The following is a 27,832-nucleotide window of genomic DNA, read 5'->3' on the forward strand; positions in this document are numbered from 1 at the left end:
TCAACAATCGTTTGCAATCTTTGACTAAGAATTTTCTGTAAACTTTGTCCTGCATTTAGTGAACTTATTTTTCTATAATTTCCTGCCTCTTTTCCATTGTCTTTTTTAAATATAGGAATAAACTGTGTTCCATTCTTCAGGTGTGGAAGTTCTTCCAATACAAATTTCAAAAATGTAGAAGCCGAAATGAGAAAGAGATTCCTCAATATTTGATTCATTCAGTATTAATTGTGATTAAACCAGTAGCATTTCTAGTTTTTGATACATATGGGGTTGCTTTTAATTCTTTTATGTCTATTTCATCTACAGAGTTACGAGTTTTTATATAATTGGTTGCTTCGTACAAAGAATCGACTCTCGGTGACCCTCTGCTCTCAGCAGTCGTAGTTGACGATGTCTTTAGGTGAGCACAGGAACAAATAGGGGTCGATTGCTGCGGAGCCATTTGTTTAGCAGTGTGCGTTGAATGTTGAGCTGAGAAAGATTGGTGCCTGCATCAGCACTGATGCCTGTCATCACACGTGCGGCAGATCACAACCAATCTTGCTTTATTCAGCAAGCTTGCCCCCTGCCTTGAGATATCCCAGTTCGTTTAAGTTACATCCAAATTAGGGATATTAATTCCTCTAACCGCTATGTCTGGCAGTCGGACTAGAAAGAACGGGAAACGATCGCGTGCAGTAGCTGCTCAGCATTAAAACTACTGATAGCTCTGTATATTAGACAGAATTTGCACACTACCACATCATTATACATAAACAGTTGTTGCAAAATGAAGCCGGCCGGGGTGGCCGAGCGGATCTAGGCGCTACAGTCTGGAACCGCGCGACCGCTGCGGTCGCAGGTTCAAATCAAGCTTCGGGCATGGATGTGTGTGATGTTCTTAGGTTAGTTAGGTTTAAGTAGTTCTAAGTTCTAGAGGACTGATGACCTCAGCAGTTAAGTCCCATATTGCTCAAAGCCATTTGAACCATTTTGCAAAATGAAAGTAGAGGAAAGTAATGATTAACTAACATGATGATTTTATGTAAATCGGTGTTAACGAGCATTTCTACGTACACTCATAAGCAAATAACTACTTTGAATGTAAGACACTCTATAGACACTGATCAAAGAAATATTGTATTAACTGGCCCGCAAAGCATAGAAGATGCTTAGCTTAACGTGCTCACAGATTTTTTTAAATGTTCTGTTATGAACATTTGTTTCATGCGAAGCTGAAATTATTTAGATCACTTGCCAACTTCTGACAGGAAATTACAATTCCCGTTTGTGATATCGCTTGAGCCTTACTGTGAATATGCAGATTATTATTTCGTCACATTCGCACTAATTGAGAATTTTTGTAATGTATAATCCACCAAGGTGCTTTTAACAAGAACAATAAAAGTTACTATCTGCCTTGTGTTGCAATCTTCTTAAGTTCAGCATCAGCAACCCGTAACATATATAAGAGGATTTAGCTGGTTCGTAATTTACGTATTAGCTTCGTCTAAGTAACTGACATGTATTCTTTATACTCAGATTCCTACCAGTTTTTATCACTGTAATACGTAATCAGTTGAAAACACACTCTCAAAAGAAAAACGGATTATTCCCTCTTCATACAAATAGTAATGCTGTAAAAGCGCTTGCTTTTAGAACAACTCAACTAATTATTACGTAACTTGAAAAACGGGATAGAACACGGCTTTCACAATTCAAATACGGCCTCCTTGTATGAAATCCGAATTAAACAAAAGCACATATATAAATAAACTTAATACCGTCCACTTGTGCCGTGAGCTATGACCAAGCCTCCGTCGATAAAGCTACTACAAAATTCGCTTCGCAGCTTATACTTTTGTGGCTCTGAATAATACTGCTTCCTCCTCTGTACTAATAGTCGGTGCCATGTATCCTGAAGTTCTGCAGAGTACACGACTCCCCAACATGTTAGCCACACATTTCAGCTCCTCCTCTTCTTGCACAGAACTAGAATTCTGCCATTGTCTTTCAAGGCTCTCGTAGATTATTGGCTCAGTTAATACGACACAGACACAGTACATCTTCATGTCAGTAGGTGTGATCTAGGACTCTGTATACTGTACTGTTATGGAACGACATTTACTCTATATAGCCGGCGGTATATTTGCCTGGATTTCCCTACAGAATATTCGTTAGGACGAAAGCCATGTCTCCTTACAATGAGAAATACCGAACTCTATAATATTCTTAATAACATAATCCTTTTCATAAAATAAGTAAAACGACATACATTTGCATATTTCGCAAATATGAACGTCCACAGCATCATTAGTTGCAACTTTGGCCATGAGGCGGCAGCACGTTACGATGACTTTCTATGTTAACATCATTTGGGTATATTAATTTCGTTACACCCGCTAGAAGGGATATGTGTATAGTTATGCACTCCAAGCCGCACTTCCTTACTCATGAGAGCAGATAAGTTCTTAAGAGCGCCAACTATTACACTGCAATGTTATTACGGAAAAGATTTATATAGATTGAAGTTTACTGTTTACAGTCGTAATAATGATACTTGTACCGTTCCAACCTATATGTTCTGTGATGAGGCATCGATGTCCAAAACCTTCATGCCAACCTGTGACGTCATTATTCCTCAGGAAATTTCCTTAGACACTCTCGACAACAGAACTCAAGCAGTCGAATATCTCCACCGTTTCGGCAGCTTGTCAGGCGCCTGTCACAACATTCGTCCCTTTGTCAACGCCTCTATTCTCTTTCTCAGACATCTGTTTTCTGACTAGTTTGACGCGGCCCGCCATGAATTCCTCTCCTGTGACAACTTCTTCATCTCACTGAAGCACTTGCAACTTAGGTCCTCAATTGTTTACTGGATGTATTTCAATTCTCTATCTTCCTCTACATTATTTTCCCCATACACCTCCCCCTAGTACCATGGAAGTCATTCCTTGATGTCTCAACAGATGTCCTATCATCCTGTCCGATATCTTTGTCAGTATTTTCCACACATTCCTTTCCTCTCCGATTGTGCGCACAACACCCTTTTTCCTTACCTTATGAGTCAACCTAATTTTCAACATTCGTCTATAGCATCACATCTCAAATGCTTCGATTCGCTTCTGTATACCGGTTTTCCCACAGTACATGTATCACTGCCATACAATGCTGTGCTCTGAACGTACATTCTCAGAAATTTCTTCCTCAAATTAAGGCCTATCTTAGATACTAGTAGATTTCTCTTGGCCAGGAATAGCCCCCTTGCAACTGCTAGTCTGCTTTGATGTCCTCCTTGCTCCGTCCGTCATTTATTATTTGGCTGGCTAGGCAGTAGAACTCTTTAACATCATGTACTTCGTGACAATTAATCTTGGTGTTAGGTTTCTCGCTGTTCCCATTTCTGCTTCTTCTCATTACTTCCGCCTTCTTCGATTTACTCTTAATCCATTTGCTGTACTCATTAGACTGTTCATTCCATTCAGGAGATTATGAAATTCTTCTTCACTTTCATTCAGGATAGCAATGTCTTCATCAAATCGTATCACTGAATAATTTCACCTTCAGTTTCAATTCGACTCATGAGCCCATCTTTTATTTCCATCGTTGCTTCTTCGGTGTACAGATTGAAGAACAGGGACGAAAGACTACATATCCTACTTACACCCTTTTCAATCCGACGACTTCTTTCTTATTCTTTATTATTCCGTCTTGGGTCTTGTACATGTTGTATACTTCCCTTCTGTCTCCCTGTAGCTTACCTCTATTTTTCTCCGAATTCGGACATCTTGCACCATTTTACAGCGTCGAACGCTTTTTTCAGGTGGACAAATCCTATGATTGTGCCTCACTTTTCTTTAGTCTTGCTTCCATTATCAATCGCTGCTTCAGAATTCCCTCTCTGGTGCTTTTACCTTTCCTAAAATCAAACTGGTCGACATATAACACATCCTCAATTTTCTTTTACATTCATGTGTAGATCAATCTTGTAAGGAACTTTGACGCATGAGCTGTTAAGCAGATTGTCCGATAATTCTCGCTCTTGTCAGCAGTTGCAGTCTTCGGAACTGTGTGGCTGGAATTTTCCGGAAGTCAGTTGGTATGCCACCAGACTCTTACATTTTACATGACAAAGTGAGTAGTCGTTTTGCTGCCACTTTCGCCAATCATTTTACAAATTCTGATCGAATATTATCTGTCCCTTTGGATTTATTTTATCTTAAGTCTTCCAAAGCTATCTTAATTTCCGATTCTAATACTGGGTTCCCTATCTCTGTTACCATATCAGACAAAACTTCCCCCTTCGTAGAGGCCTTCAGTGCATTCTTTCTACCAATCCGCTCTCTCCTCTGCATTTAACAGCGGAATTCCCTTTGTACTCTTAGTTTAAATACCATTTCCTTTAATTTCACGGAATGTTGTTTTGACTGTCTTATATTGGTAGTCAGTTCTTCCGACAATCATTTCTTTTTCGATTTCTTCACATTCTTCATGCAGTCATTTCGTCTTAGCTTGCCTGCATTTCCTGTTTATTCCATTCCTCATTGACTTGCATTTCTGTATTCCTAAATTTCCCTGAACATTTTTGTACTTCCTTCTTTTATCTATCAACTGAGGTATTTCTTCTGTTACTCATGGTTTCTTCGCATTTACCTTCTTTGTACCTTTCTTCACTTCTGTGATTGCCCTTTTTAGAGACGTCCATTCCTTTTAACTGTATTGTATACTGAGCTATTATTTATTGCTGTATCTACAGTCTTACAGAACTTCAAGCGTATTTTGCCATTCCTTAGTACTTCCGAATCCCACTTCTTTGCGTACTGATTCTTCCAGACTAATGTCTTAAGCTTCATCCTACTCTTCCTCACTACTATATTGTGATCTGAGTCTGTGTATGATCTTGGGTAAGCCTTACAATCCAATGTCTGATTTCGGAATCTCTGTCTGACCACAACGAAATCTAACTAAAATCTTCTCGTATCACGAGGCCTCTTCCTGTTCTGATTCATCCACAAAGTATTCGCTGTTACTAGCTGAAACTTGTTACAGAACTCTATTAATCTTTCTCAGCTACCATTGCTTGTCCCAAGATCATATTCTCCTGTAACCTTTTCTTCTACTTCTTTCCCTACAACTGCACTCCAGTCCCTCATGAAATTAGATTCTCATCTCCCTTTACGCACTGCATTACCCTTTCAGTATCTTCATATACTTTATCTCTTCACCTTCGACTTTCGACGTCGGCATGTATATCTGCACTATGGTATTCATGTTGGGTTGCTGCCGATTCCGATAAGAGCAACCCTATCACTGAACTGTTCACAGTCGCACACTTTCTGCCCCACCCTCTGTTCATAACGAATCCTACTCCCTTTCTACTATTTTAAGCTGCTGTACCCATCTGACCTGCAGTCCTTGTCATCTTCCAATTTCACTTCACTGACCCCTACTGTACGTAGATTTAACGCTTTTTACATGCTCTAGCTCCCTACTACGTTCGAGCTTCTGAAACTCCACGCTCTAGTCCATAGAATGTTATCCTTTTGTTGGTTATTCTTTTTTTTTTCTTACGGTCACCTCCACCTTGGCACCCCCCCCCCCCCCCCTTCCTGGAGATCCGAATTTGGGACTATATCGGAATCTCTTTTCAATGGAGAGATAATCACGACAGTTTTTCAATTACAGATCACATGTCGTGTAGATAAACGATGTGTCGTCAATGCAGTGGTTTCTACTGCCTTCTGCATCCTCATGCCGTTGACCACTGCTGATTCTTCCGCTTTTAGGGGCATTTGCCCACGTTAAGGACAAGAGAGTGCCCTGAACCTCTGCCCGCTGCCCCGCCCTCTTTGGCAAAGTCGTTGGCAGAATGAGGCTGACTTCTTATACCGGAAGTCTTCGGCCGTCAATGTTGATTATTAATCAAATTTCAAACGGTGGCGTGTTTCGAACCCAGGACCGAGGACGTTTGGATTTCTACAAAGATGCTACTCCTAGATGACTGGTGTGTGGTTATTTCGCTTATGATAATGTATTTCCCATTTGGGGACGTATCGTCACTTTTATCAGACCCTGATCTCTTCTCTGCTTACACAGTATATTTTCCTTGAGACACGTGCCCGCAGCACCACCAGGAGCATTCAAACTCTTGTGGGCCCTGGTCATTTTGTTATGGCTGATCAGCGCTTTAGTAGCAGATGCAGAATCTTTAGTCTTTCTTTGAAACTGACAGTTGGCTGACGCTGTCACAGTGGTGAACTTTCTTTTTTCCATCATTGCTTCCTCGATGTAAAGATTGAACAGTTGGTGGGGGGGGGGGGGGGGGAAGACTACATTCCGGTCTTACACCCTTTTTAATCCTAACCTCTCGTTCTTAGTCGTCCACTCTTATTATTCCCTCTTGGCTCTTGTACGTACTGTATATTACTCGTCTCTCCCAATAGGTGCCCTCTATTTTTCTCAGAATTTCGAACATCTTGCAACATTTTAAATTGTCGAAGGCTTTTTCCATGTCGACAAATCCTATGAATGTGTCTTGATTTTTCTTTAGTATTGCTTCCATTATTAGCCGCAACGTCAGAATTTACTCGCTTGTGGCTTTACTTTTTATAAACTCAAACTGATCGTCATCTAGCACATCCTCAATTTTCTTTTCCGTTCTTCTGCACATTATTCTTCTCAGCAACTTGGATGCGTGAGCTGTTAAGCTGATTGAGGGATAATTCTCGCACTTGTCAGCTGTTGCAGTCTTCGGAATTGTGTGGATGATATTTTTCCGAAAGTCAGAAAATATGACGCTAGACTCATACATTCTACACATCAACGTGAATAGTCGTTCTGTTGCCACTCCCCCAATGATTTTAGAAATTCTGATGGAATGTTATCTATCCCTACTGCCTTATTTGATCTTAAGTCTTCCAAAGCTCTTTTAAATTCTAATACTGGGTCCTCCATCTCTTCTAAATCTACTGTTTCCTCTTCTATCACATCATACAAATCTTCCCCCACATAGCGGCTTTCAACGTATTCTTTCCACCTATCCACTCTCTCGTCTGCATTTAGCAGTGGAATTCCCGTTGCGCTTTCAATGTTACCACACTTGCTTTTAATGTCACAGAAGGTTGTTTTGACTTTCCTGTATGCTGAGTCTGTCCCTGCGAGAATCATTTCTTTTCCGATTCCTTCACATTTTTCATGCAACCATCTCATCTTAGCTTCACTGCATTTCCTATTTACTTCATTCTTCAGCGACTTGTATTTCTGTATTCCTCATTTTTATACTTTCTCCTTTCATCGATCAAATGAAGCATTTCTTATATTATCCATGATTTCTTCGCAGCTACCTTCTTTGTAGATACGTTTTTCCTTCGAACTTCTGTGAAGGCCCTACTTAGAGACGTCCATTCCTCTTCAGCTGCATTACTGTCTAATAAATGTATCAGTGGTGTTTTCTTGGTGCACTTGTCTTCACCACCGCATTCCGCCCGACTCTCTCCTGGCGACTATAGGTTTGGGACTGGACTCAATAACTAAATATATTTGTTTTGATGCTCTCCACCTCCTGTGTTAATTTGAACGATAGTTTCGGAACACCATGTATAAATGGAATGCTTTAGCGCCCACGCCAGTGGTTTCTACACCTGGTGACAAATAGGGAGTGTTTTATTCGAAATGAAGTGCTTGTAAACCAAGAAGACTTTATTGGACCATAATCTTATTTTAAAGCTTTCTTTCGTTAAGAGGGTGCTGGAATTACAATTAATATGTCCGCCGTCCGCGGATAGGAAAATCTCAGAGTGTGAGTTATAGCGTTTTTATTTAAACTGAAGTCTTTCTTCAAAATTTACAAAACGATACTCGTGAGGTGGGACTGATCCTCCAAGCCTACCAATAACTAAATCAGAGATTCTTCCAAACATAAACTGTCTGTAGTAACCATACAACTTCACCAAACCAAGCCCCAGGCGTCTCGTGAAGGGCGGCGCGGAGTCCACGTTGCCGTCACCTGAGTCCGAGGACGAGTAGAGGCACTGCGAGGATGGCCCAGAAAGCTGGAGGAGGTGGACGATGAAGCGGCGGCTACGATGACACCAGTGGGCTCGCTCGGCGTGAACTGCCTCTCCAGGTTTTTTTTTTTTTTTTTTACTTTATTGTAATTTTGAAACCTGAACAACCAGGTAGGCTGGCAGCAGCACAATACGCCGCTCTTCAGCCGAAGAGAGTACATGGAGATAAAACAAAGAAGAGTCATTACATAGAAAAACGGTGGGAAAAAACAGGAGACACAAGAATATAAAAGCACAAGAAGCCGTTCACACTTGAGGACAATCCACACTATGAACTGGAGACCCGACGCACAAACACTGAAGAAAACGATGTCACTGGTGAACAATGGAGCATGACGGCGAAACTGAACACTAAACATGACGGCACACACGATACACTGATGGCGGTGATCGCCGGCGCGCGAATGTCCACTGAGCGTATGCGAGTCCGGGGACCTGCCAAGAGGGCAACAGGGATGAGGAGGGGGAGAGGGGAGGAAAAGAGGATGCCACGGCTTAGGAGACGGGGACAGGAGGATAGGGACAGGGGAGGGGGGGCCCGGGGGACGAGGGACGAGAAAAGGAGGAGGGAGGGAAAAGGGAGAGAAGGGAGGGAGGGTGCCCTGAGGAGCAAGCACAGGAGGAGGGCGGGAGGATCAAAGTTGGTAGGAGGGGTAGATGGAGGGGAGGAGGGCATCATCAGGGAGGGGGAGCTGGCGGAAGCCACCTTGGGAGAGGGTAAGGAGGGTGGAGAGATGGAGACCGGGTGGGACATGGGAGTACAGGCGCGGCAGCGGGCGGGGGTGGGAGAGGATCGGGGAGACGAGCGGGTGAGGAGGATCGAGTTTACGGGAGGTGTATAGGATTCGTATCCTTTCGAGGAAGAGGAGGAGGTGGGGGAAGGGGATAAGGTCATACAGGATCCGCGTGGGGGAAGGGAGACGGATGCGATAGGCAAGGCGGAGAGCATGGCGTTCAAGGATTTGGAGGGATTTATAAAAGGAAGGGGGGCGGAGATCCAGGCTGGATGGGCGTAACAGAGGATAGGGCGGATGAGGGACTTATAGGTGTGGAGGATGGTGGAGGGGTCCAGACCCCACGTTCGGCCGGAAAGGAGCTTGAGGAGACGGAGTCGGGAACGTGCCTTGGCTTGGATTGTCTGGAGATGGGGAGTCCAGGAGAGGCGACGGTCGAGGGTGACGCCAAGGTACTTAAGGGTGGGGGTGAGAGCGATGGGACGGCCATAAATGGTGAGATAGAAATCAAGGAGGCGGAAGGAGGGAGTGGTTTTGCCTACAATGATCGCCTGGGTTTTGGAAGGATTGACCTTGAGCAACCACTGGTTGCACCAAGCGGTGAACCGGTCAAGATGGGATTGGAGAAGGTGTTGGGAGCGTTGCAGGGTGGGGGCAAGGGCAAGGAAGGCGGTGTCATCGGCAAACTGGAGAAGGTGGACGGGGGGTGACGGCGGCGGCATGTCCGCCGTGTACAACAAGTACAGAAGGGGGGAGAGGACGGAGCCTTGGGGCACACCGGCGGAGGGGAAAAAGGTGTAGGAATCGGTGTTATGGATGGTGACATGGGAAGGACGGCGGGAGAGAAAGGAACCGATCAGACGAACGTAGTTAATGGGAAGGGCGAAGGTTTGGAGCTTGAAGAGGAGACCGGAATGCCATACGCGGTCATGTGCGCGTTCGAGGTCAAGAGAGAGGAAGATTGCGGAGCGACGGGAATTGAGCTGTTCGGAAAGAAGATGAGTGAGGTGAAGGAGAAGATCGTCGGAAGAGAAGGACGGCCGAAAGCCACATTGGGTAACGGGGAGGAGGCGGTGCTGGCGGAGATGCTGGTGGATGCGGCGGGTGAGGATAGATTCCAGGACCTTGCTGAAGACCGAGGTAAGGCTGATGGGACGGTAGGAGGAGACGGCGGACGGCGGTTTGCCAGGTTTGAGGAACATGAGGATACGGGAGGTTTTCCACAGGTCGGGGTAGTAACCGGTGGACAGGACTACATTGTAGAGCCTGGCCAGGGTGGAGAGAAAAGAGACAGGAGCTTCACGAAGGTGACGGTAGGTGACACGATCGTGACCAGGAGCGGTGTTGCGTTTGGTGCGGAGTGTATTGATGAGATCCTGTGTGGTGATGGGGGCATTAAGGTCCGTGTGTGGAATGTTGTCCAAGTACTGGAAACCAGGAGCGAGGGGAGGGACAGAGGTGTCAGTTCGATCGCGGATATCTGGGAAGAGGGAGTAATCGAACTGGGGATCATCAGGGATGGAAAACACATCGGACAGGTAGGAGGCAAAGTGATTGGCCTTACTAAGGGCGTCAGGGAAGGGGTGATCATCGTGGAGAAGAGGATAGTAGGGGGAGGGTTTAGTTCCGGTAAGGCGACGGAAGGCGGTCCAGAACTTGGACGAGTTTATAGGGAGGGTAGCATTTAAACGGGTGCATGTCTGTCGCCAGTCCCGGCGTTTCTTGGCCGCGAGCAAATTTCGAATGTCCTCTCCAGGCTCCTGCGCCAGCCTAAATACTGCTTGGCGGACGGATATGGCTGGCTCTATCTGCAGTCACGTGTCGAGCGGAAGGAAAGATGTCCGCGGCTGTACCGACCTCTTGCGGCGCCGTGGACGCGTCCTGGTGGTCTTTGGGAAGCGTCTGTGTTTCCGGGACGACCGGCCAGGCTGAGCCCTACTCGGTCCGGGGCCCGCTGTACCGGTCTGCTTCGCGGGAAGCGAGAGTTGCAGGCGCTTAGTCTGGACACAGTAACAATCCCATGCTCAGTCACGAGAAAAGAAGTTGCCTGAGACTTTAACTATATGGTTTTCATTTAGTTACGCCATGATCTATTTCGAAGTTTCTACCTTCATCATCAGACGCACTTACGAACGGTTTATGGGTTCTAGCGAGATATTTTTGGAAGATGGGGCTGTGGTGAATACAGTCGTATCACTATTTAGGCATTTTCTTTTCTCTTAAACATAAGAATAACCAAGTAATGCCGCGCGGCATAGCCAAGCGCTCTAGGGCGTCTTGTCACGGTCCGGGCGGCTCGCTCCATCGGAGGTTCGAGTCTTCCATCGGCCATGGGTGTGTGTGTGTAAGTTAAAGTTAGATTAAGCTTGGGGACCGATGACCTCAGCAGTTTGGTCCCATGAGCCATTACCACAAATTTCCAAATTTTCCAAATTAAGGCCGGCGGGAGTGGCCGAGCAGTTGTAGGCGCTACAGTATGGAACCCCGTGACCGCTACGTTCGCAGGTTCGATTCCTGCCTCGGGCATGGAAGTGTGTGTCGTCCTTAGGTTAGTTGGGTTAAAGTAGTTCTGAGTTCTAGGGGACTGAGTCCCATAGTGCTCAGAAACATTTGAACCATTTGAGCCAAATTAAGTAACTTTTTTTTTCGCAGTAATGATGAAAATGTTATGACTACACCTCGAAAGCTAACGACATACCTGACGAAACGAATCGCGTCAGCGTTTGGAGGCTCACCTCGGCACTGTTGTATTTCTGTCGACAGAGAGCTGCGGTAGCCAGCAGCGGTTCCTGGGCGGCAGCACGGGCGCGCTCGGTGCCGGCAGCGGCGGCGGCGTAGCTGTGTACGACGACGAGGACTCGTGGTTCGGAGCGGTCGCGGCGTGCGAGCGCGACGCGTGCGGCGGCAGCCACCACCACCTGGCCCAACAGCAGCAGCAGCAGCAGCTGGCGCGGCGCAGCTCGGGCCAGGCGTGCGGGTCTGCGGGCGCGCCGCCCAGGCAGCACTACTACCCCGAGGGCGGCTGGGGCTGGATCGTGTGCGCCGCCGGCTTCCTGGCGCACCTGCTCTCCTGCGGCCTGCAGCTCGCCTTCGGCCTGCTGCTGCTCTACACCGTGAGGCACCTCGGCGACAACGCCATCATCGACTCTGGTAAGTCGCGACGCCGCTGCCTGTCGTCGTCTCTTCAGCCAGCTACCTTACTTTTCGTGGGTGTATCATAAAATTAACAATGGGAACAGATGCGAGTTGAAGTGATTACGAGGTCCTTCCCGGGTTGTTGTTGTTGTGGTCTTCGGTCCTGAGACTGCTACTCTGTCCTGTGCAAGCTTCTTCATCTCCCAGTACTTACTGCAACCTACATCCTTCTGAATCTGCTTAGTGTATTGATCTCTCGGTCTCCCTCTACGGTTTTTACCCTCCACGCTGCCCTCCAATGCTAAATTTGTGATCTCTTGATGCCTCAGAAAATGTCCTACCAACCGATCCCTTCTTCTAGTCAAGTTGTGCCACAAACTCCTCTTCTCCCCAATTCTGTTCAATACCTCCTCATTAGTTCTGTGATCTACCCATCCAATCTTCAGCATTCTTCTGTAGCACGACATTTCGAAAGCTTCTATTCTCTTCTTGTCCAAACTAATTATCGTCCACGTTTCACTCCCATACATAGCTACACTCCATACACTTTCAGAAACGACTTCCTGACACTTAAATCTGTACTCGATGTTAACAAATTTCTCTTCTTAAGAAACGCTTTACTTGCAATTGCCAGTCTACATTTTATATCCTCTCTACTTCGACCATCATCTGTTATTTTGCTCCCCAAATAGCAAAACTCCTTCACTACTTTAAATTTCTCCCTTCCTATTCTAATTCCATCAGCATCACCAGACTTAATTCTACTACATTCCATTACCCTCGTTTTGCTTTTGTCGATGTTCATCTTATATCCTCCTTTCAAGACACTGTCCATTCCATTCAACTGCTTTTCCAAGTCCTTTACTGTCTTTGACAGAATTACAATGTCATCGGCGAACCTCAAAGTTTTTATTTCTTCTTCACGGAGGATTTTAATACCTACTCCGGATTTTTCTTTTGTTTCCTTTACTGCTTGCTCAATATACAGACTGAATAACATCGGGGAGAGGCTACAAGACTGTCTTACTCCGTTCCCAACCACTGCTTCCCTTTCATGCCCCTCGATTCTTATAACTGCCATCTGGTTTCTGTACAAATTGTAAATAGCCTTCCGCTCCCTGTATTTTACCCCTGCCACCTTTAGGATTTGAAAGGGAGTATTCCAGTCAACATTGTCGAAAGCTTTCTGTAAATCTACAAATGCTAGAAACGTAGGTTTGGCTTTCCTTAATCTTTCTTCTAAGATAAGTCGTAAGCTCAGTATTACCTCACGTGTTCCAATATTTCTACGGAATCCAAACTGATCTTCCCCGAGGTCGTCTTCTACCAGTTTTTCCATTCGTCTGTAAAGAATTCGTGTTAGAATTTTGCAGCTGTGACTTATTAATCTGATAGTTTGGTAATTTTCACATGGCAGCACCTGCTTTCTTTGGGATTTGAATTTTTATATTTTTCTTGAAGTCTGAGGGTATTTCGCCTGTCTCATACATCTTGCTCACCAGGTGGTAGAGTTTTCTCAGTAATAATTGATAATATTCTACTCTGGTGTGCAGCCGGATCATAACGTCCTCAAACCCAACTCATCCCTAACAGAGCCTAGAAGCGATCTAATCTTGGCTACCGGACGAAAAATGCTTTTGATATGATATCTTTTTAGAATTCTTCCTATCTTCGAGGAAATGCTCCCAGCTAAAGGCAGAAAAGCCACCGATTTGCAGGTATATCCTGGTGGTTCAAGCGAAGGTCCAAACTGGAAAGAACGACGGATCTGTTTATCTGTATAGCCATTCTGCTTGAACACAACCTTAAGATGGTCCAATTCTTGTGTCAAGCTTTCTCCATCTGAAATGGCATAAGCTCTTCTCGCCAACGTCTGCAGGACCCCCGTACCCAGTGTGTACAAGATCCTTTGCCACTGTGGGAAGGCTTATATTGGTCAGACAATCCGGACCATTCAGGACCGATGTGTTGAGCACCGGCAGCACACACGGTTGCTTCAACCTGAGAAATCTGCTGTGGCGGAGCACTGTCTCACCGAGGGACATAGAATGCTGTAGGACGAGACACAGATGGTTGCCCCTGCATCTCGCTATTGGGACTGTGCTTTAAAAGAATATATAGAGATTCGTTTATCTGATAATCTTATTAATAGAGGAGGAGGAGGAGAATATTAGTGTTTAACGTCCCATCGACAACGAGGTCATTAGAGACGGAGCGCAAGCTCGGGTGAGGGAAGGATGGGGAAGGAAATTGGCCGTGCCCTTTCAAAGGCACCATCCCGGCATTTGCCTGCAGTGATTTAGGGAAATCACGGAAAACCTAAATCAGGATGGCCGGAGACGGGATTGAACCGTCTTCCTCCCGAATGCGAGTCCAGTGTGCTAATCTTATTAATAGAGACAATGGTTGTCTTTTAAGTAAGACTTGGAACCCGGTGTTATCACACATTAAAAAACAACGGTCTATGTGCCGATCGTAGGAATAATTTTTAATTTTTGATAGGATATCTCGATTTCGCCTGTTTCCATCACTGGCGGCGCGGTGTGTTTACTTGGGCTAGAGGGCAGTTACGGCACCTTCTCGCGCACGCGTTGTTGGCCTTCAGCGGCCTATATAGGGGCCGCCGCTTGCGCTGAGAAGTCAGTTCCGGCGAGATCGTGTACTAACACTCTCACCTGAAGGTGGCGGCCAGTTGCAGTTGGACCGCGGAAATATCGTGTCAAGATGACGTTATGATCCGGCTACACACCCGAGAAGAATATTACTGATACCAGTGGAAGCGTACACTGACGTGACAAAAATCGTCGGACAGCCATAAACACTTGCACATGGCAGTATTATCGCTTACCCAAGGTGTGAAATGGCATTACATTGACGGAGCTATCACTTACACTCAGGTGAATCACCAGAAAAAGTTGCCAACGAGATTACGGCCGCACGACGAGAATTATCAGACCTTTAAAGCGGAGTGGCAGTTGGAGCTAGAAGTAAAGGATATTCCACTTCGGAAATCGTTGGGGAATCCAATATTCCGAGATCCACAGTGTCAAGAGTGTGTGTGTCGGTAACACTAAATTCTAGGCATAACCGCTCACCATGGACAAGACTTTCACTTAACAACTGAGAGCAGCGGCGTTTGCGTAGAGTTGTCAGTGCTAACAGGCGAGTGAAGTAACCGCAGAAATCAATGTTGTACGCACCACGAACGAACCCATTATAAGAGTGCGCCGAAATTCGGCGTTAATGGGATATGGCAGCACACGAGCAACATTATATCACTTGTAGCCATATCGGTTGGACCCTAACGACTAGAAAACCATGGCCTGGTCACATGAGTCCCAGTTTCTATTGATAAGAGGTGGTGGTAGAGTTAGTGTGGCACGAACCGACGAAGCTATGAACCCAAGTTTTCAAGAAGGCATTATGCAAGCTGGTAGCGACTCCGTAATGGTGGGGACTGTGTTTACATGGGTCCTTTGGTCCAACTGAAGCGACCATTGAATAGAAATATTTCTGTTCGGCTACTTACAGACCAGAATGACATTTTCACTCTGAAGCCGAGTGTACGCTGATATGAAACTTCCTGACAGATTAAAACTGTGTGCCGGACCGAGATTCGATCGCAGGACTTTTACTTTTCTCGGGCAAGTGCTCTACCATCTGAGATATTCCAGCACGACTTACGCCCTTTCTTCACAGCTTCAATTCTGCCAGTACCTCGTCTCCTACCTTCCAAACTTCACAGAAGTTCTTCGTAGAGCTGCAGCTGTGAAGACGGGTCGTGAGTCATGCTTGCGTAGCTCAGATAGTAGAGCACTTGCCCGCGAAAGGCAAAGGTCCCGAGTTCGAGACTGGGTCTGACGTACAGTTTTAATCTGTCAGGAAGTTTCATACTTACAGACCATTTGCAGCCATCGATGGTCTTCATGTTTCCAAACAACGATGGAATTTTCAAGCATGATAATGCATCATGTCACCGACTTGCAAGTGTTAGCGATTAGTTTAAAGAACATTCTGGACAATTCAAGCGAATTATGTGGCCACCCAGATCGACATGAATTCCATAGAACAGTCACAGGACAGTTTATGCACAAAATCCTGCAGTGGCAACACTTTCGAAATAAGGGACGGCTATTGAGATAGGATGGCTCAATGTTTGCTGCAGGGGACTTCCAAAAACTTATTGAGTCCATGCCACGTCGAGATGCTGCACTATGCCAGGCAAAAGAAGGTCTGACACATTATTAGGGAGTACTCCACGACTTTTGTTACCTCATCATAAATACTAACAAGAGCATTAAGCAGTTTTTGAAGGCGACTTTCAACATCTCCTAAGTGCGAGGACTATTTTTTTCAATCGCTGTTTGTCATGAAATGGAAACCAGAGTGAATATAAAATATGTTTTCCTTCTAACATATAGCCACACCTTCCCGCTACTTGCCTATATAGTTGCTGCTCCAACTTAGACGTCATCGTGTTTTACCAACTTTTCAATATTCTCCTCATAGAAGGCAGCCACCTATGATTTCCTCGAAGTCTGTACGCTGGTCTGCAATTCGTTGTCTGTGCCAAAACTAGTCAGAGGCAGTTGAGTGAAGAGATGAAATCAGAGGGAGGCAAAAAATTGGAAATTTGTGGTATCGTCTTATGGGACCATACTGCTGAGGTCATCGGTCCCTAAGCTTATACACTACTTAATCTATCTTAAACTAACTTAAGCTAAGGACCTCTCACACACCCATGCCTGACAGAGAACTCGAACCTCCGACGGGGGAAGCCACGCGGTCCGTGACAAGACCGCTCGGCTACCCCGCGGGGCGGGAGGGACGCAAGTCCAACCTGTTTGGGAGGGTGATCAAACACTTCCCATTCAAAACGCTGCAGGAGTGCCTTGGTTCCAGCTGCAGTGCGGGGCCGAGCTTTGCCATGAAAAAGGAAATACGAGGGCACTTTGAAAAGTACGTCCGATGGGGTCTAAATGGAAATCGCACAGAAATCCGATGAAGCTTTCCACAGATGTTCTGGGCAGTGTCTCTAGTAAGCCCGTCGATCGCGTCACGTCGCTCTATTCAGTTCTGAGCGCACAATGAGCACTCAAGGATGCTTAAAACAATAGTGTCTCTCGCCAAGTATGAGGACCTGGACTGAGATTTCGCCTGACGTCATACGTTCCTTCCTTCTGCGTGGCATTTCTCGGCCGCACTCTGAAGGGGCAATGAAGATGCACCTGCAGCGTTTTCGATGGGAAGTGTTTCATCACCCACAATAGAGCCCGTAATTGTCTCTCCCTGAGTTTCATATCTGCTCACATGAGCCGCTATCTGTGAAGACAACGTTCTGGCACAGACAACGAGCTGTACACCAGCGTAGAGAATAGGCAGAAAGCACAGGTGGCGTCCTTCTACGACGAGGGTACTGGAAAATTGGTACAACGCTTCGGCAGATGTCTAAATCGGAGCGGCGAAAGTGGTCGTATTTAGAGTTACTGTTACACTCGAGCGCATATCCATCTGACACAGTTCTCACAATCTCATCGCGAAACACAAGTCAAATAATCCACCTCGTTATCTACACGAAAAGTTAGAGTTGACACCAGGGTCGCGGCTGCTCACCGCTCAGAGACTAAGTCCCGCGGTACCACAAAACACGAAATTTTCTAAGTAGTTTCACTCCCTAGCTACCTAAAGACTGACTGTCCCCTTTCGCGTCTCAATCAGAACTATACCCTTTTTTGTCTAGACCACAACTGTCCGTTTTTGCGTCTCCGCCAGCACTGTACTGTCCTCTTTGGTGTCTAGACTCTCTCTGTTCCATTTCCTGAAGCCGTCCATCTGACTGGCTACAGCTTATTCTACATTATTTACATTTTAACATATTTAAATAATCAAAGCTTGACCACTTTCACATTCTAAATAAAGTAAGAATAATAGCCATTATATAATAAACGTTAAATTCTTTTACATAAAACCAATACAATTTCCTTCTGCGCTCTTTCTGTCACATGGTCCTGGACGACAAGGTTTGTTTCACAATTCCTCGAGGCTGACTCTTTCCGTCATATACTTAAATGAGAGAGAAATTCTCTCTAACCCACATGTGCCTATGCAAAGCAAATTATTAATCGAGCACTTTATTTAAAAACTATTGCATATGTTCCATAATTGATTATATATGGTAGCTAATGTTCCATTGTAATGAAATAAGTGACGAAAAGTTGAAAACATGAAGTTGATAAATGTTGAACAATCTCTGAATGCCTCCAATCGTAGCTGTGCGACGAACATAAATTAGTGCTGAAAACAAACAACTGCATTGGAATCGTTTTTTCGTGTACTAAATGAATTACAAAATGTCTCAAACAGAGATAACCAGTACTAAACATCCTCACAACAAAAAATCCATCTATCGTCTGCCACGTTCAGAAATGGCTGAAAAATTAGGTAATTATGAATGCATTATAAAAGAGAAATTAGCTCTCGCAGAGTTTAAAGCCTAATGCCTTTTCTGTACTGAACACTGCTTGAATCAATACTAATTAGTCTGCTAAAAGCATTATATGATTATCAAAACTGAAACACCCTGCTACTGTTCATCGGCCTGGTGGTTTGAAATCGTATACTCGCTGCATTTTCGCGTTTACCCCATATAACAATACGTCAGGTCGTGACTATTGCAAGGAATGTCGCTATCTGACGGAACAGTGACATGATCGAATTATCACATTTCCACCAATGGTAGTAAAGTACAGGTAAATACGAACTCCCTGGCACGATTATCCTTCGATGATCCTTTTAAGCACACAAGAGGTTATAAACACTTACCTGATTTGCATAGATATATCTCTGTTTTTAACCCTTGAATCCATTGTTTCGATATTCCAGAATTCTATTGTACCAAACCAATATTGGAAAGCGCGTATAGAATGTATAAACTGCAATCAACAATAGTACACAACGCAGTGAAGAAAAAGAAAATCAAAGTGGAATCTACAGACACTGAACTCGTTTTAAGCGTAGACACTTTGTTTATATCATCAGTGTGCAAAAAATGGCTCTGAGCACTATTGGACTTAACATCTATGGTCATCAGTCCTCCAGAACTTAGAACTACTTAAACCTAATTAACCTAAGGACATCACACAACACCCAGTCATCACGAGGCAGAGAAAACCCTGATCCCGCCGGGAATCGAACCCGGGAACCCGGGCATGGGAAGCGAGAAGGCTACCGCACGATCACGAGCTGCGGACCATCAGTGTACAGATGATGTTCAAAATACTTGTTTTAAAGTTTTAAAATAAACTGTTCCTCAGTCCAAAGCATCACTGACTTGGGAGAAATTTACTACCTCTGCATTTACATCCCTGGCCAAACTGATAAAACGAAGATATAAATCGTTCGTGACACAGTACTTCGTTTCGGAACACTCCCATGAATACGCCACATATATTCTCACCTTTAGAAGTTTCTCACAATCACAGGTTTCAATCAAAAGGAGTATGAATTAGTTCTTTAGTTGTTTCAGCTAAATAACGGACCACAGTCTCATCTACAGCTGATACATATTTATTACAGTCACATTAAACTTTCTTTAGAGGGAGAAAGTACATTAGTTTACTTGAGATAGAATTTCAGTTCATGACGTAGTGACAGTACTCCGTACCAAAATGAAGGTAGGTGTGTGTGTGTGTGTGTGTGTGTGTGTGTGTGTGTGTGTGTGTGTTAGAAAGTCTGAAGAATCACAGACTACTCTCATAGGTAGAGTGAAATGATCAGTGATAGTATGATGATATATAGAAGTCATATTTCTAATGCCCGAGAAATCAAATTAGTAATGCGATGTAATCGGTGAACTAAACCAAAAATACTCAAATAGCATACATTTTCATAATTTTAGTCCAACTAAAAGACATCAGAGCCTGCATAATTAATATTTGTCGGCAGAAAATAAGGGTACTGGTTCGTGAATGCAACAGGTCACTTTAAACTTGTGTTAGCCTTCCACTTAGCGTTCAGCTTTACAATAAGGCAGTCGCCTCGCTTTCGAACTCATGAATTCAGAATGTAGAACACAGTTAATTAGTAGATAGATCATTCCCTTCGTATGTAACATGGCTCTGAATAAGTGACGCGACGCAACACAGCTTCTCTTACAATTAGTAGCAGTCAGCAATCAAACACCCGACGACTTACCTTTTAACAGCACTAGAAACCTAATTAACATACAGAGAATTTCTATTCGCCACGGTTATTTCTCAGTTGCCGAATGTTTATTTGTCAAAATATCTTTGACTCATGTGATCAATGTACTTAAGACAACAAGGTGGCGACCAGCGAGCGTGGCACTTTTAGGTATATTAAAGGCATAGAGTAAACTGGCTTTCTACAAAATGAAGTCGAGAAGTGAGTTTAACGAGAAGTATATTATCAATGAACACGACAGAAATCTTTACTACGCCCTGATTTTGGGTAATACAAATCAACATTATCAAACTAACCTCTCCACGCAAAACTAACCTGCGTCACACTAAATAAATTGAACTGTTCTGAACCGATTACTTTTGCATTGTAATCCGTCCTACGTGGATTTCCACCATACGGAGACAGCTATGTTCAGCATCGTAACACAGGACCAAGTGCCCCTTTGACATTCCCATAGCAGGTCGGAACAACAACGGACCAACAATTATTGCGAACTACTTTCAAACGAGGAGGAACACATCTCCCAACACCCGCAAACGAATACTATTGGTCGAGAGCGAAGCGACTCACCGAAGACTTATGTTTCGCACGGTGATGATTGCTTTAATCTACGTCTTGAAACTGATTAGAGCAAGTTATCATAGTTATAGCAAACACAAGTATCGCGATTCATAGAAAGGCACAGTACTAAGAAAACTGAAACCTTTTAACAACCTATTCAGTCTCCACTACTGTGAACACGTCGATTCATGCGTTCGCCTCCATAGACTGCTCAAAGTGCGCCTGTTATAACTCTAATACAGGGGTCTCCAAACACGGCCGGCGGGCCAATCTGGCCCGCGAACACAGCCAATGCATGGTATCCGGCCCGCAGTATTTTCTTTCTGGTATTACAGTCGAACCTTGCTTATCTAGATCCTCTCATAACGAGTGATTCGCACAAAGAGTAGAAGAAAAGATAAGAAACTGACTCTCTTAACGACCGATGTTTCTCTTAAAGAGCCTTTAATAATCATTTTAGAAACTACGTTCTGGCTTGGACCGAGCTCTTTGGCCACTATAAGTGAAAACAAAGCCACGTGTTCTCCTATAAATTACCGCTCTGTGAAGTAGAAGCTGCGATAATACTTTGTTCAGTCGGCTGTAGTACTGCTCGCAATACGCCTCGCAGCGATGATGCAAATTCTCTGCAATGATGCACCAAGATCCTTTCCACGCCGACGCGTGGGAGCCCTTTCCCTTGCTGTATTTGCTCATGAATTCCAGTTCCTATTTGCCATAGTTAACTAACTGACTTCATTGAAGATGTCCATAAGGTAGTAGTTATAAACATTACGACTTCAGTTGACGATAATTCAATGTACCTTTTCCGACAAATTTTGAAGCATAAGCATAAACAAACATCTAGAGACCTTTATTCTAAAACAGGATGTACTATACTGTAAATAAAAAATTAGGAAACTGTATTATAAATCTGTTTGAGTACCTAATCTTATGGAATGGAAAGCAATGACCTATTCTACAAGGACTCCCACGGAAAACAGTGTTTCACTTCACGATTGTTAGTTACGAGTAAGATTCAGGAACGAATCATGCTCATTATGAGAAGTATCAATGTACAGAGTAAAATTTACAACGCAACTAAACGGTACAAAATGCGTCCAATAATCAGGTTTTGTTTTATGATCAAATAAGATACAGATTAACTGACATGCATGAATAATGTAGTTGAACATTTTAACTTTAAGTAATTATATGAGATTTCCTGAAAATTTATCATACCTAAGTGACATATAAATTCGCACATTGATATTAATCATTGTAATTATGATCGAGATTTATGTAGCCTTAACGTCCTACTTATAACTGTTTGCAGTTGTGGATCAAGTTTACTAGTGGAAATTAACACCAGCGACTTCAAATGGTCATCAGTTGGTTTACATCTGCAAGTATTTTTTTGTGTATTACATTTTGGAGACTTTCCACAGGGGTAAGTAGTGCCGAGAGTGGGAAAAAATTCCTGAGCAAACTTTTGCAACAGATCAAACTAAGTGAGTGCAAGGCTCTTACGAAATTTCACAATGTTGAATTTAAATATTTAGTTTTAATCTTACATTCATTTTTACCTTTCAATGGCTACATTGCAAATCAACCATTTCCGTGTGAATGGAGTCTCTGATTGATGAATGAAGCCGGCCGTGGTGGCCGTGTGGTCCTAGGCGCTGCAGTACGGAACCGCGAGACTGCTACGGTCGCAGGTTCGAATCCTGCCCTGGCATTAATGTGTGTGATATCCTTAGGTTAGTTACGTTTAAGTAGTTCTACGTTCTAAGGGACTGATGACCTAAGATGTTAAGTCCCATAGTGCTCAGAGCCATTTGAACCATTTTGATGAATGAATGTGTGGCATTTATTAAAATGTGTGAAACACTTTTTATTCATTTGAGACTGAAACAAAACCAATTTTTTGTCGAAACTATTTAATATGAGAGTACAAATCAGGCAGCAGACGATTTTCTCCTTTTCAGTTGTTGCTTGTAGCTCAAAAAGTCACGTCAGTGCTTTTTCATTTCTAAGCCACTGTACTGCAGTATAATGAGATAAGGCACTGTCTTCAATCTCTTCAATATAATGGTGGAATTGAGATTATTGAGAACATGTGATCTTATATAATTCACAGCAGATATGACTGGGTTTAAAACTCCTTGCCGGCACAATGCAAGGTACGATTAATGGTTTCTCACTCACCGTCATTTTCTACCGCCTTTGATACGAGAGCAACGACGTTTTTTCCACACATTGTTGTTATCATCGATTTTGATACACCTCATTTTTTCCACTAAAGATTGTTTTTCTAAACCGCATTTGCTACATCTTTAAAAATTTCATCTCCCGTGGCTGTGTCGTAGATGCTGTTAACGTCAAGAAGCTCTTCTCACACCATAATTTTTGTTTATCGCTCGAATAAAAGTTAACACCTTTGCAGTATCTGAAACACCTGTTGACTCATTCAGACCACTAGAGAACCACTCTAAGTATCGAGTTTTCTCACACAATTGAGTTAATATATTTTCGGGAATATCATTTACTTTTCAAGCCACAGTGAATGCTGACGGACTGATGTTTTTTAATAGCTTTTCCCGGACACAGTTCTTTAACTGCTGCAGGTTCGAATTCTGCCTCGGGCATGGATGTGTGTGATGTCCTTAGGTTAGTTAGGTTTAAGTAGTTCTAAGTTCTAGGGGACTTATGACCGCAGCAGTTGTGTCCCATAGTGCTCAGAGCCATTTGAACCATTTAACTGCTGCAATCGTGCAATACTTTATTAATTCACCGCCAGTAAATGGTTTTCCATGTGTTCCTAGTGAGAGAGCCGCGTGGAAACCAGGACGATTTGCTGCTTCTTTTTAAGTATTTACTAAAGAACATTTGCTGAGATTTCAAACTGCATTTCAAAGATGTATACATTTCTAACATTTGGCATCCAGTGAATTTGCAATATCTCTAAGAATGTTCAGTCTCATAATAACGTTTTATATCGTATTCTTTAAGAGATGATTTTGTTTCATTGCAAATTATACACATGACCGTAATACTTGAGTCAATCACTTTAAAATTTCTGCGCTCAGTATCTTGCGTTTCTTTTCCATATTTACACAATCCCACACACGATGTATGTAAATGAAAATCAAAGTGATGCCAGTTAATAGTATTAAGCTCAAGGGTTATGAGTAAACAAATACACTGGATTTGTCTTTAAAACAATTTTAATCAAATTAAATACTCACTATTAAACACTGACTCCACTAAAGTAATTGTAGTGTAAAACACACTAGTCCCACTAAATTTTGCTTTTCAGGTTGTACATGTTTCCGCTTCCCACAAGCTGGTGCTGTTTTGTTGCCCGTAACTTCTTTACCCTCCGAAAGACGTCACTGTCATATATTTAATATTGTGGAAGTAGTCTTAACAACAGGTAAAGCGCAACACACGAAGCGGCTATCAACGAGGCAATGAAATGACCTGTTCACTTGCCGGTAAGTGCCAACAGAAATTGCGGCGTTGAATCCATCCTCGTTCCCTGTGTTACAAATATCTCAGTCACCGTCTCCTTCTGAAACGAATATTTGCGTACAGTATAACAGGACAGTATTTTGTTATGACTAACAGTAGTCTGTCCAACTTTTTTTAGGCCATGTCAGCGGTGATCACAGGGTACAAAGAGGTTATCGCTATTGGCGCCGCGTAGCGAGGAATGTTGCGGTGGGAAGATACCCCACAGTGATGATAGCACATGCAGCTCGCGATTCTTTCAGACCACTTGTTCTGACGCACGGAAGTAACAATGTTTCGTGAAAGCGCGTTACAACAACCTTCTCGAGTAATATATATTTGTAGCAATGTATATGAGATGAAATTAAGCTCACAGTTTGAGGTCAAGGAATAAGCTGTTCACAGCGTAATGACTACTGTAGTGCCACTCAGTGCCAGCTCGTAAACACTGGCAGCAGTGGTATGTGTCAGGAAAACGTCTGAATTGTACCAGGAGCTCCGTGCACTATTAGCGTATCAGACCTCAAGAAAACTAGTCAGACTGTATAGCTTGGTCTTGGCCTTGAAACTTAATGTAAGTCTAGCCCTTAGGATAAAATAATTGGAGACCCCTGCTATGGGACTTAACATCTGAGGTCATCAGTCCCCTAGTACGTAGAACTACTTAAACCTAACTAACCTAAGGACATCATACACATCAATGCCCGAGGCAGGATACAAACCTGCGACCGTAGTGGTCGCGCGGTTCCAAACTGAAGCGCCTAGACCCGGTCGGCCACGCCGGCTGGCGTGTTCAACGCGTTCTTCAGGAACTATTCCAAATTACAACAGACCACTTCTAAATTTCGAGTTCACGGCACCTTGTTCTCTTCTTCACATCCCAAACAAATCAAGTTGTAGCAGTTTTCGTTTGGATCTCCTGCGTGTATAACACTTCAAACTTTAAAATATTAGTTTTGCTATAGCTACATACCAACATCATGTATAGGCCTCGACAAATGTTCTACAGATGTCATTTAAAACAAATCTTTTTCAATGCTGTAGAAACAACTTCAAATTTTTCACATATGAAATAGAATTGTCAATATTAACTATGAGCCATATACCTGTATAAAGTAGATGTCCTAAGATACGCCGGCCGGGGTGGCCGAGCGGTTCTAGGCGCTACAGTCTGGACCGCAAAGGTCGCAGGTTCAAATCCTGGCTCGGGCATGGATGTGTGTGATGTCCTTAGGTTAGTTAGGTTTAAGTAGTTCTAAGTTCTAGGGGACTGATGACCTCAGAAGTTACGTCCCATAGTGCTCAGAGCCATTTGAACCATTTTTTTCTAAGATGCAATAACAACCTATGAAATCATTCACGCTCGCTTGATTAAATGAAGGATAAGCTGTGGGATCTGGAGTCAGATAGACGAGCCTATTAGTTACGCGCAATCGATAACAGATGGCGTCAGCATTCTTCGCTCAAGTTGCAGCCTCGCACCTCAAACTCCCCGCCAACGCTGATCATTTGTTCAGTGACACCTAAGTTCAGGCTCATCTTCTATTTATTAAACGTGCCCTCTGTAAACCGACATGCACACCACCGGGTACTCGACTTGCAAAGACAGTTGCCAGATACTCCAGGGAAGTCCGCCGCAGTAGCTTAGGTAAAGCCGTCCGGACTTCGACCGTACGTGACCCGGTGCAGCAGCTGCCTGCGTCAGAAGTGGTCGCGACTGCCGTTTGCCGAAGAACTTCTGGCCGCCCCGAGAGCCTCCCCACCTCCTGGTGGTGGCCGAGGACTCCCGTCGGCCTGCTTCACGATTCCACGAGGCTCCCCAGCGAGGGCCGCCGATGGCGCGTTGGGACCAACTTTCCGACGATCGAGACCCTGTAGGATCTCGATGCTACGAGCGAGGAGTCTTCCCTTACGACTGAGAGAGGCTTCCCGTTTCTTTTCTAGAAAGAATATTACCCCACTATATCTTTCGAAGAAAATTTTGAGCACTGCAGCCAACGTACGCGTAAAAGAAGAAGAGTTCCATCTTTCACAGTTATGTACAGTTGATGCATTATTGTCATTCCGTGTAGTATAAAAATCTCGCCGTAATTTATGACCATAGGAAATGTGTTAAAAGGAAATGAAAAGAAAATTCAGTATATCAGGCAATGCTTTCACTAATTTGTCGTCAGTCCTCAGAATGAATTTAGGAGGTCAGCACTAACCAATTCAGTCGGCCATTGTGGTCGAGCGGTTCTAGGCGCGTCAGTCCGGAACAGCGCTGCAGCTACGGTCGCAGGTTCGAATCCTGCCTCGGGCATGGATGTGTATGGTGTCCTTAAGTTAGTTAGGTTTAAGTAGTTCTAAGTGTAGGGGACAGATGACCTCAGATGTTAAGTCCCATAGTACTTAGAGCCATTTGAACCATTTGAGCCACTAACCTATTCATAGTGGAACAGCACATACACTTAACGTTCTCAATTATTTGCTGACAAAAGTCCACCTCTCTCCACCCCTCCAGTTTCTATCCTCTACGGTTCCCTATAGTACCGTCCAAGTTATTCCCTGATGTCTTAATACATGTCCAGTGTTCCTGTCCCTTCTTCTTGCTAGTGTTTTGCAAATATTTCTTTACTCTTCCACTCCGCAGAGAACCTCCTCATTGCTTGCCAGTCCACCTAGTTTTCTACATCACTTCTCAGACGTTTTCGTTCCCTCCGTCATCACAATCTTTTCTGGTTTCGGGTCTTGAGGATTAATGGGCTGCCATTCCTCCACAGACGTTCAGGCACCTGACTGAATGTGTCCTCATCAGAGATCGAGCCGTCATATGGATGCATCGAAAAACAGGTGTCCACAGGTGTACATCGCATACTCTAAGGTTGACTTTGGGGAACAGCACAGGATTTGGTTAAACAAGCATTGAAAACCGAGAAAAGATCACTGCTGAACTGGTAGGTATACCAGCACGAAATTGTTAGTCCGTCGTGCGGATTCGGTAAGTGTGCTCTCTATGTCCCTCTACACTTTGCGCTATGGGAGCAGGGCCGTCTTAGTTTTCATACGTATATTGCATATTACCCATCTTTACCTACAGCTCACGCTTAATTTCTTTTTCTCATATTTTCGAACATCTCGCACCTTTTCACGCTGCCGAACGTGTATCTTAGTTCGACAAATCCTATGAACATTTCTTAAGTCTTGCTTTCATAACTAAACACTTTGACACGGCTGTCTCTCTGATGCCTTTATGCTTTCTAAAGTAAAACTGACTATCATATAACAGGTTTAACACACTACTTTCTTTTCTTAATTTTTTTTATCTGGATCTGTGACACCCTGGGAGTCAACGCTACTTGCGTGTGGATACTTATTACAAAATGTATAAACAAGATAAGAAACTGAAGGATTAATAAAAGTAGGAAAATATATTTTGAATGATTGTAGGAATCAACAACATATTACTGAGAAAAGTTCTCAACTACTGTAAGGAACTGTCGTACAGAATAGAGGGAGTGTGCCACAGTAATACCTTCCAACTTTGTGTTGAAGATGTGGGATTAACCATTGCTTTTTTTCTTTAAATTCCGCTGGAAGCCTATAAGAAATGAAACCTACATATCCGCCTACACACAGCACGCCACTTTGAGGTGTGTGTCGTAAGAGACATCTCGTACC

The 27,832-nt window shown here is 43.9% G+C and overlaps 1 protein-coding gene across 1 annotated transcript in view; it reads left to right on the forward strand.

Moving 5' to 3' along the window:
• LOC124775204 (monocarboxylate transporter 12-like) overlaps window positions 1-27,832 on the forward strand; it is a 163,890-nt gene that overhangs the window by 34,001 nt on the left and 102,057 nt on the right. Inside the window, exon 2 of the mRNA XM_047250043.1 lies at window positions 11,546-11,932. Within this exon, the coding sequence (XP_047105999.1) occupies window positions 11,546-11,932 (387 nt within the window). The remainder of the gene's footprint in view (window positions 1-11,545; window positions 11,933-27,832) is intronic.

Source organism: Schistocerca piceifrons, chromosome 2 (genome assembly GCF_021461385.2).
Source record: "Schistocerca piceifrons isolate TAMUIC-IGC-003096 chromosome 2, iqSchPice1.1, whole genome shotgun sequence".
Classification (NCBI taxonomy): Eukaryota; Metazoa; Arthropoda; class Insecta; order Orthoptera; family Acrididae; genus Schistocerca; species Schistocerca piceifrons.